Source organism: Austrofundulus limnaeus, unplaced genomic scaffold (assembly GCF_001266775.1).
Source record: "Austrofundulus limnaeus strain Quisiro unplaced genomic scaffold, Austrofundulus_limnaeus-1.0 Scaffold76, whole genome shotgun sequence".
Classification (NCBI taxonomy): domain Eukaryota; kingdom Metazoa; phylum Chordata; class Actinopteri; order Cyprinodontiformes; family Rivulidae; genus Austrofundulus; species Austrofundulus limnaeus.
The window spans coordinates 1,394,645-1,405,865 of NW_013952478.1; the positions used below are offsets into that span (position 1 = coordinate 1,394,645).

Sequence of the window (11,221 nt, forward strand, 5' to 3'; positions counted from 1 at the left end):
GCATTTCCCCCATGCACACACTGAATGGTAAGCTACATTGTAGCCACAGCTGCCCTGGGGCACACTGACAGAAGCGAGGCTGCCATGCACCGGTGCCACCGGACCCTCTGACCAACATCAAGGTGGGTGAAGTGTCTTGCCCAAGGACACAACAACTGAGACAGCTGGATGGGGGATCGAACCGGTGACCTTCTGGTTCCAGGAAGACTCCCCAAACCACTCTACCATAGACACTCATCCTCCAGAATCACTAATCCGCATGTTTTTGATGTTGATTTTTACTCACCTGATTTGACTGAATAAGGGATTAACAGGCTTCTGTAGAATTTGACAATATGTTAAAGTGAAGGAAAACAACTAAAACATGCAGTAGTGGCCCCCCCCCGAGGACCAGGATTGAGCACCACTGCTCCACACATACAGACCCCAGGTCCAAACTGAACCCTGGACCTTCTGTGACGCAACAGTGCTGACCACTATCCAAGCTAATCCAAGATGTACAACACTTCATTTCTGCTTAGCTAGAGAAATGCTATGCTGACAGCCTATAACTCATTGCTGGAGGAAGTTTGAACATGATGGTGCCATTGAATCTGCTGTAGTTTCCATAGGTCACTAAATGGCACAATGTTTTTTTGTATTTTAACGGGACGTGCACAGACACTTTGGTCTCAAGCATGACAGCAATTACATTCTAAACAGTGAAAAATATAAGCCTTTGTTTGGACTGAGGTTGGGTTTGCATGTTCAAAAGGGTGAAAAGCACAAATAAAACTGCTATCCATCATTGTTGCTGTTTTACTTGCACAAGTGCAGAACAACTATTGACTGCAGCCGTCCGTAGCCTGCGTGATTTCACACCTCCACTCTGAGACATGGATTTAAAAAGCTTCAGTGTCAGAAAAAAACAACTGTTGTGTTTGATCAGCTAACCTGCAACAAATTTGCTAGTTTTAATGGCTTAAAATATTTTTGTTAGCACTTTAGCTTGTGAAAAAAATACAATGCTTTTTGCTGTTGCTTAAAGTTAATAGAAAAGATGCAATAACCTACAGCCACCACAAGAGGATACAAATTGCCTAACTTTCTGCAATGCTGCCTGACATTTTCTCAAAAGTTGCACTTTTGTTAAAACAAAATTTCTAGATTTATTTGTTTTGCCACTGACCACACATCTCTTAGTGGTGGCCTTTTGGTAACTGTCTGCAAATAAATAAATAAATAAATAAATAAATAAATAAATAAATAAAAAATCCTGGGTGGGTATGATTGATATGTTTACATCAATGATGTGCACCCACAAGACCAAAATACTTCACATCTTTTTCATCAGAACCCATTTGAATCCAAAGCAGACATCTTTATGAGTTTAAGTACAAATGTAATTACCATCATTTATTTGTAGTTTGAATGACAAACAAAATGCAATTTAATATTATTTTTGCCGTTTCATCATCAAGGTACTGAGTTAGCACAAGGCATTAGTAGAAAGAACCATTAGAGAAAAATAAGCTGCATTTTATTAAGATCTCATGTTTGTCTTGTGTCGTGACATTAATGAACCTAACCAGAAATGCCTACATTTACTGTAATCTGGAAAAGGTCTRCCAGTTTTTACTGCTCCTGTTTCTCCACGCCTGAATGTGAAGGTCTACAAGTTTTAATTTTCAATGACCTTGTGTGCAAAGATTCTACAGACACCATTAGAAGTTTTTAAAAGTAGTTTTAATATATCAAGTAATAAATCAAATATCAAAAGTTGTTTTATTTCAAATATTAAAAATAACACTGAACAAGTTAAAAACCTTTGTTACGAACTGAGCATCGTGTTGGAACTCACAAACCCTTGGCAGTGCAAAGAAGACAAAGCTACATCCTATTTGTTGAAAATAGCATTCTCATGGTCAGAGGTGAACAAACATTTGAGTGACTTGATGCCCTCTGCTGTTTACAAGAGACCTAATCTCTGAAACAGCATCTAGGGACAAGAATGCAATTTTACAAAGAACGACTAGCTGGCAGAGAAAAAGAAAACGTATTTGGCTTGGTTTTTATAGAAAGGCACCTCAAGTGGGGAACAAAAATGTAGAAAAAAGATAAAATTATGGAACAACTTTTAGTAAAAAAGCTTTAACAGTGCAAACCCAGAGCAGTCAGGTAAAATAGTGCAACATTTTGCTCAAATTGATGCTTTCTAAGAATATTATTTTAGCGCATACATGTCTAGAATAACAGAGTGCAATTTTGCAAAAGACCAAAGAATGACAGGTATCATTTCAGAACGCTCCTGTGGGCGAGGGATGACAGATGGGTAGAGCAGTGGTCTGGGAGCTGAGAGCACAGAGGGAATTAGAAATGAAAGAGGGAAAAATACCACAGATGAAGTAACAGAGCAGTCTTTTAAAAGCTGATRTAGCGCCCGAGTTATTGAAAAGACTTCTGTTGATGTGTGTGCATACCTGAGCGCCGAGCCTGGAGAGGTACCTGTTCCGTAAACCGAACGCAGACATGGGCGTCAGCAGGCCGGCGCGCTCGCTCGGAACCACCTTACCGAGCCTTTTCTTAATCCTGCAGGGATAATAATGTGGCCAGCATAAACAGCCCTGCAGCCACTTTAACATCATTATGTTCCTAAGATGATGAATCACAGCGAGCTGCAAAAAAAAAGGTCCACAAGAATGTAGCACAATACAGGGGAGACACTGGAGACAGAAATACTACAGGAATAAAAACGTTGATTCAAAAAAACTAAAAACAATTCAGGTTTAATTGAATGTCAAAAGTCTTGGCATCAAGGTGGATTTGCTTCTACAAAAAGCAATCTTTAAGTGAGTTTTCCCTCCATAATTTTTCTCAATCACATATTTTTAAACATAGATTATTAAAGGTTGATGATAAAAAAAGGAAATCAAGACAAACACTGACAGTTACACATAAACCACACAGCTTCAACACAGTTGTCCAAATGAAGAGAAAATTAAGACCAATGCATTTCTGACCTTTAAAATCAGCTCTTTAACAACTGATCATTTCTGCACGTGTTAAATGTTTTCTGAACAATTCAACTGCGACTTTGTTTTTTTTTGGCCCAGCTGAGGTAGTGCATGTTAACCACGTACGACCCTGACAACAGCTAAAATACAAAACTACAAGCAAATGACTGGAATGCTGAGAGGTAAAAGCAGAGTGCAGGAACACATTAATGCAAATGATGTAAATTTGGAAAGTGTTAAAAACAAAGCCATGACCCGAGCTCGAAAAATGAGCAAATCTGCAAAACATAAATTATACGGATATTTGGACACAATAAAAAAAAGCTAAAACCATTACAGTGTTAAATGTTTTCATAAAAAGATATATCCAGATTTAGTTGTAATATTGTAGTAATATATCATTAACAAAATTATATTTTTTATGAACTTTGAGAAAAAAAATAAATTAAATTAAATTGTGAAAATATAAAATACCTGACCAAAAGAGTGAGCTACATATATCTATGGTTAAAAATAAAGGTAAAACTTAGCATGACAAGTTAAGTCCACTTGAAAATTGTTTGCAAAATACAACTAAGACCCAAAAAGTCTCCCAATTATATATAAAAAATCTGTATCTGTAATCAAATGAATGGGTGTTAAGATAAACAGGCACTATTCAAGTTAATACATATTACATACATTTTTTAAAACACTGTCCAAACTTGGTACTGTTATATGTCAGTGTCCTGATATAGATGGTTGCCAGTTAGATCTATTCAGTGTTGTGCCACAGCCAATCCCAGACAGTCAGTTTCAGGTGCGAAGAACCACAGATGACATCACTGGGTGGAGTCAGAACCGCAGTCCCGCCCCATGTGGCCGTAGGCTGAAAGCTCTGGGGTGGACAGTGCAGCCTGCTGGCTCTGAAGCCCAGGACCATGTGTGTTCGCTCATCATCAWCATCATCATCATCTGGAAAAATAGTCATTACAACACGGAGCAGAAAATATTAGACAGTGTGCACATGACTCACACAAACACACACACAAAAAAGAGACTTGTCAGAGAATTCACAGTGTGTGGTGAGGCAGAGAGAGAAGTAAAGCTCAGTTCCCTTCCCACTCTAAGTTCATGCAAAAAAAAAAAGAGCAGGACGTAGTCACGAGCAGCTTTTAATGGGTCACGAGTAGTTTCAGAACTGGCATTCATCATCATGCAGCGTTTGTAAAACTGAAAGCTTCGATAAATGTAGCAACAATTTATTTGGTCAGGAATCCATTTTCTGCATCATGCTGCAGAATATTAATTTGCTCTTGTTAATTCTACAGAACACGATATGAATGGAGTCAAAGCATTTAAAAACAAACAGAAAACAGACCAACTAAAACATTGAGAAAAGCTTTTAAACGAGAACAAGAAGTGCTAGAGTTAGCTGCTGCTTCTAATGCGTGAAAGAATAATATAAATAACTGTATAATGCAAAACAAACAGGGACAAAAATACCATTCAAGTGAACTACTATGAAATATTTTAAATATAAATTATACTTTTTTTGTTCAGCGTGGCTCGCATCAGCTCCAGGCGACCTGGCCTTATTCTTCCCAGGCCCTGGTTGTGTTGACCAGAGAGTCGCCTCGATGTGGGCGGGATCATAACGTGCAAATCTTATTTAATTTTATTTGCAACACAACAATAATGGACTACACCAAACTCGAAGGAAAAGTACTGAAGGCTGTACAGGACCAGGGGTATGACTCTTAAGATGAGAGGGCAGGATGACAGAACCATTGGTAGCTGATGTTTGACCAGTGATCCAATCAATGAGCAGCAGTAGCTGATGTCAAACTGGGATAGAACCACGGGTTTCAGGGTTCCAGAAATTGGAGTGGATCTGGGCCAAAAGGGCTAATGCAAAACGCTCTGAACCTGGGTTTGAAGCCACAAAAAGGCCTTTTAGCTGCTAGATGTTCTGTGTAGTCAGAATGAACCATTTTTAGCAAACTGCAAGCTGCACTAAGAGCTATCTACAACAGGTAAGATAGTAATCATTCATAACCCCATGCCAACATATTGGAATTATTATGCTGACAGCTGCGAAACTTTGGATGCGGGAACATTTTTTAATGCTTTTGTTTATGTGGTACTTCCCCTAGTTTTCTATTTCCTGAAACCATAGCTCTCAGAGTGTCAATTCATTCTACAACAAGACGAGGAAAATGTTTTGAGAGCAGCACTCAATGATGTTCCAAACATTTGTCTTTATGAGGTCATAGTTCACATCAAAACACAAATAAAACACCAGAACTGGACCATGCCTGATTTTATTGCCATCACGAGCTCCAAAGTGCTCACAGGTGCCTAATTTTTCCCCGTCAGAAAGAAAATTATTTATTCACTGTGACAATTGGGCACTTTTCCTTGCTGTTGCCTGGATGTGTTGCTTTTAAAGTCGTAAATTAACATTTATAATCAATATACTTTAGCTTGTAAACTGCAGTGCCATTAGCACATTTGCATTAACGACCACTTAAAAAACACAATGGAGTATAATCAACCGTTATTCATAATTATAGCCTGATTCGACAGCCATTTACACTCACGAGTCTTGTAAACTATAATTTACTAGTCGTCCATTAAACAAAGAGCCASAGATATACAGTAAACTGAAGCTCCGAATGTGACTCGAGCATTAGGAGGGTGGAACAGAAACAAATCAACGAAAACTTTACTTGAGCCACAGTATTTAAACATTCAAATTATTTTACTCAACTCTTCTTCTTCGATTGAACGACAGATTCAGGGCTCTTACTCTTATTCAAGTCATTTCTTTGTCACTTGCTTTTATGAGTAAGTTGTGCTTCTTGTTCATTTATTAGACTGAGGGTAGAGTGAGGGATTAAAATACTTACTCTGCATCTGTAGTGGCCTCTTTCTGGAGTTTGACTCTGGCTGCAGCTGACCGGTTCAAATCTCCACCTGAAAGAAGGGAGCGAGATGAGGAAATGAGTGGGTCTCAGTGTACGCAGAAGGTGGGGAGAGTATAAAGAGGTCAAGAAAAAAATAAAAACAGAATTTAAGGCTCCAGGCTACCTTTGATATAATCTACGAAGTACAGCATCACTACTGCCATCAGTGCAACTGCAAAASAAATAAAAATTACGGATTTGCCATTCAAAAATGTCTAATAAAACTTTAAGTGACTAGATACTGATGGCGTGTTGGAGCCGACGATTAATACTGACTGCATATACAGGCGCAAAAAAACACTTCCAACACCAGGTATCCTCTGGAGTCTAGGATGGCCCCCGCTGTGATGGCAATGACAGCAAGTCCAAGATTCTGGATGGACTGCATGCTGGTGGACGAAAATGAACAAATTAACTGCTGATGAGACGGCMGATGAAGCAGAACATGGTTATTTTTTTTAGTGAAGCCATAATTATGCTATTAAAAAATGCACTTACAAGCCATAGGCTGTGCCCAGCTGATGTTCAGGCACCACAAAGGCCACCATGGGCCACAGCGCACAGGCCAGTAAGGAGTAGGAGGCACCCAGGAGGGACTGGAAGACAAGAAGAGGACACATACTCATCATCTTTAATACATCTTGTAAGCTCACACAAAATTCCTTCRTAAAAACTGATACAGCCACATTATGAAAATGCCACGTTTTTGTCTAGAACCACASGTCACACGTGTTTGAGTTTAATAATAAAAAATAAGTGGGTAAACGTATTACCATAGCGATCCACGGGTTCCAGAAGGTGAAAGCTAGCATAATGTGAGCGGCGAGCGTTGCAACCACTGCGATCATTACCCAAACCACATTCCTGCCYGTTTTATCGACAATAAAGCCCAGAACTGGAGATGCGGGTGCTGAGATGATGTAAACAATACTGAAAGACAGAAAACATCACGTCTACGTTAACAGATTCAWCTTTATAATCTTCTTTCACAGGATCCCTTTCTCCACTTTCACTTCCTCTGGTTTTTCTTTTATAAAACTGTAGATCTGCAGCACTAAAGCTCAGTCTTTACAGTCGTTTCTTCACAGCTTATTTAAGAGGGTGTGGTGATACACTTCACTTTGGAGATTGTTAAACATAAATTAACAATAGTGCGTGTGCACACATACACTGTGATATACAATTTTCACCTACATTGCAGTCTCCCATTTAAATGGTTCCATAAACCCTGAGCTTCACTTTAATTTCATTCTTGTGTTTTAAGAAGCTAACACTAAGAATGCTTAGACTGAAACAGTTGTTTAATCGGACTACTTAGTAAATAAAATATATATTCTTAATCATCTGTCACTACTGAACTTATTAATAATAAATATGTCTGATTTTTTTGGAGAAAAAAAAACACAAAAACAGTATTTTAGTTTAGGTTTTTTGAGGTTTACTTGGGGTTAAAATGAATTTCTCAGGCAAATATGAATTGTTCACTCAATATTAGAGAACATGTTAAATAATATTTAATAATTGTTTAAGGTTAAGTGTTGTAATATCTACAAAAGTACTCTCTGACTTTACATAAAACATGTTAATCATTTTATAGACAACAGCAAGATATTTCAGAAGCGACTCTCTGGCGCTGTTCGAGGTCATGAGCCTGCAGATGTGGGATTGTTTTTTGTCTGAAAATGTGAGTGTGTGTATAAAAGCAGAGCAGCTGAAACTTTGAGCAGGCGAGCAGAGCAATATTTTTAATGCTCGATTTTCTGTGTTTTTGGCTGTTCTCCATATTTGCCGGCAATAAATTGTGAATCTGTGGAAAATAAATTACTGAAGTCTTTGCCTGATCTTTGTGATTTTTTTCCTCCACTACAGAAACCAAAACAATTTTCTTTTTGTCTTTTTAGTGGTGTTCCTATATGCTTCACATAAAACATGACACTTGTCTAAATTTCTCCTTGCAAAAAAGTTTAGACATTTTATTAAGTTCTTATTTTTAAAATGTCAAAAAAAAGTATGTCTCTTTAAAAACTAAAAAATACAAATAGCGCCAACAACAGTTATTGTCTGCAACAGCTTGTCTGATACACCTGATCTGAGTTACCTGTTGACAGCTCTGGCTTGGGCTGGAGAGAAGTTGAATTTCTCAATGAAGAAAACCCTAAAAAAATTAAAAAAAATTAATAAAAAAATTAAGATGACTCACAGTACAATAACTGCACATACTAAATTCTTTGACTGCACAAAGGTAAGAGAAAACGAGTTTACTTTAGTGTCAAAATTGTCTTTTTCAAAGAATCTATTGTGTTCATTTGCAATGAAACCATTTGCTCTCTGAGCTCCAATCGACTGGAGAAAAGTCGTGGCTGTTGCTAAGAGATCTGAGTGAGTTTAGTGAGGGATAATTAATGTGATCATTTTAAGTGTTCCATTGCAAATCCATCTGTCAAAGAACAAACTAGTAAAGGCTTTTTAGTTAGAAAAATGTGAAAACAATGGTATGGCTGAAGACAATTTAACCAAATCTGAAGAAAACGGAAGCTGATAATACATTAACAATAATAACAATAATAACAACAACAATAATAATAATAATAATAATTCCAACAAATTGTGAAGTTTGAGCAATTTAGGTGCTACTTCCCTGTAATTTATAACATTAAAAGGAGAGTTAGTGAAAAGCTGCTGACTGTAATTGATGCTGAGACATTAGAAGATAACTTTGGGGAAAAGACTGTGTTTGTGCAGCCAAAACAGATGAAATACTCACTGTCCCAGTCCAATAAAAGGGAAAATGGCCACATAGTAACCCACACAAATGATGAAGATGAGCCACAGAGTTGAGGGGAAGTGTTTTACGTCAGTCAGCTTGATCACCTCGCCTGAAAGATGAGATTACAAACACACAAAAGTAGATGTAGATCTTAAAAGATTTACATCTTTGACAACTAAAGGCCTATCATTTTTTGAAAGGAATGCCTGCCACCTTTCATTCTACAGTTTCAGACAAAAATCATCGTGTGTTGACAAATTATGTAATTACAGCTGGTTGGTCCAACCTTGACAAATAATAAAATAAATTCAAAATGTTGTGAATATGGAGCWAATTGACACCAACACATTATTTAGCTCATTTGGGTGTAAAATGTTTTTCCACTAACATTTTGTTGTTATGTACAGTAGATCACTGTTCTTACGTTTTGCTTTTTTATTAAATTACAACGTTAAATAACATATATAAATACAGAATCCTGAATCTAAATGTGTACATCTAAATGGAAACGTTAAATGCTGTAGTTAAGTGTAAGTTTACATTAAGATATTTTAGAATASAACAAAACCCTTGCCAATGGTACTCAATTCATTATGACATCATCCTGAGACAATAGCAACTGCTAACGCAATGAGGTATATTTACATTTATATTTTGTATATTCCTCATTGTGCTAACGCTTGAACACAGCTAACACTTCCCACGAGACACCAAACCTGCAGTAGCAGCCGAGCTGCACTTCAAACTGCCAGACCAAAAGTACCATCCATACTGTTTGCAGTSAAGATATTTTGAAATTMGATTTTAAATACCATTTTTAGCAGCGTTAGTAGTGGATTGCTAACGCTACTAAAGCTGCTAAAGCGGCCATAATTGCAAGTATGATGTCTTGAAGGGAAGTGCTAGCTGCGTTCAAGCTATTGTCTCAGGATGATGATGTCATAACATGAGCCAAACACCAGCGGCAAAAGCTGTGTTCCATTTCAAAAGACTAAAATGCAAACTTAAACATTTAATGTTTACATTTAGATTTAGTATTTAGTATTTACATATATTCCTTAACATTTAAAATGAATATTTAGTAAAAACTAGCAAAACGTAAGAAGAGTAAGGTAAATGGAAAATTTTAAACTATGGTTTTACAGTCAGTGAGTGAGCTAAACAATGAAAATGTGTTAGTGATTATTTTTTTACCTTTATTTTACACAATTACACCAATTTTTAGCTCAATATTAGTAAAACTGGCAGAAGTATGTTTGTGTCAATTAGCTGTGGCAACCATTTTGAAATGATTTCAAAGTTAATCAGTTGTAGAAGTACATCCAATGATTACTTTATGAAAGTTAAAATAAAACCCATTCAGTGRTTCATGGAGATATTTTGCTAACAGGGAAACACATACAGCCCCTAACTTCCCCAACCAATGGGCCTTTTGGTAGCAGGCTGGCAAAGTTCTAAAAAAATGGACAATTATGTGATTCTGGACTTAAATTGGCATCATTTGGAAAGAACATCAACACAAATGTGAGGCCAAACAGTCAAGCCTAMCAGTTTGAAAACAACCCCTAAAATTAGCCATTAACGGGCACCCCTGAAGAAGGAAAATAATAAAATACACTTTTTTTTTCCCTTTTTTTACATACCCGTCTTCCCTTGTTCCTTATTAAGGATCTTCTCCGCTCTCTTATCAAGAAATGCTAACACCAAGGCACAGATTAGAGAAAACACACAGGTTGCAGCAGCTGAAAAAAGAAGAAAAAAAATGTGTTAAAAAGTGTGCAGAAGTCCTTTTTAAAAAGGTTWTCGCCCAAAACCAGAAAAGTACTGACTGTTTCTGTCAATATAAACTTATCTTAAATGGTTCGATTAAAGTTTAACTTCTAGTGGCAATGGAAACAGACCAGAAAAGACAAAACACTGCAAGATGGGCAAAAAGTAGAAGCACTTTTACATTACTGAGAAATTGCTGTGGGAAAAAAAATACAAGAACTGACACTTTTCCCACCCCCTGTGATTCATCTGAGGCGGCAAGTAGCACTTTTAGTTCTCTTTACCACTTCTCTCGGTCTGTGCTGGCTGTGTTATCTGAGATCATCATTTACAGAGAAAGGCTCCAGTGTCTCCAACACAGAGAGACGGAGCGCATGTAACCAGAAACTCCATTTAAAGTCTGCTCTAGCTGAGAGAAACGAGGAGTTTAAGCRCCAGAGCATGTTACCTACCTATCATAAGTGACGCGCCTAATGCCGTGTACCCGGTTGAACCAACGGCAAGCGCGACTTTGTTATACACCCAGCCCATGATGTTCATGTTCACTGTGCTGCCCTGTGAACGAGGAGACARACAACTGAATACATTTTGTGCACCACATTCATTTCCAATGAACAATGCCAGARTTATTGCAGACTGGTGAAAGGCTGACATTAATGAAAAATGACAATACCTCTGTCAATTTAGAAATTGACCAAAAAATTGGACCTGGCAGTAGTTGGGACTGATCCCCAGCACAGATT

General features: G+C 37.5%; 1 protein-coding gene across 3 annotated transcripts in view; it reads right to left on the bottom strand.

Annotated features, from left to right (window-relative positions):
- Positions 1 to 1,703: 1,703 nt before the first annotated feature.
- Positions 1,704 to 11,221, bottom strand: part of mfsd1 (major facilitator superfamily domain containing 1) — a 13,946-nt gene continuing 4,428 nt past the window's right edge. Inside the window, exons 7-17 of one of the 3 annotated variants that reach the window (XM_014011081.1) lie at positions 10,931 to 11,033; positions 10,352 to 10,450; positions 8,706 to 8,817; positions 8,040 to 8,096; positions 6,715 to 6,871; positions 6,440 to 6,537; positions 6,218 to 6,330; positions 6,066 to 6,113; positions 5,885 to 5,951; positions 2,460 to 2,568; positions 1,704 to 2,331 (exon numbers count right to left, since the gene is read on the bottom strand). In XM_014011081.1, coding sequence (XP_013866535.1) covers positions 2,272 to 2,331; positions 2,460 to 2,568; positions 5,885 to 5,951; positions 6,066 to 6,113; positions 6,218 to 6,330; positions 6,440 to 6,537; positions 6,715 to 6,871; positions 8,040 to 8,096; positions 8,706 to 8,817; positions 10,352 to 10,450; positions 10,931 to 11,033 — 1,023 coding nt within the window. In that variant the 3' untranslated portion in view covers positions 1,704 to 2,271. Of the gene's footprint in view, positions 2,569 to 2,745; positions 3,948 to 5,884; positions 5,952 to 6,065; positions 6,114 to 6,217; positions 6,331 to 6,439; positions 6,538 to 6,714; positions 6,872 to 8,039; positions 8,097 to 8,705; positions 8,818 to 10,351; positions 10,451 to 10,930; positions 11,034 to 11,221 lie in introns of those variants that run through there. The other 2 variants (XM_014011079.1, XM_014011082.1) reach the window with 2 other exon arrangements.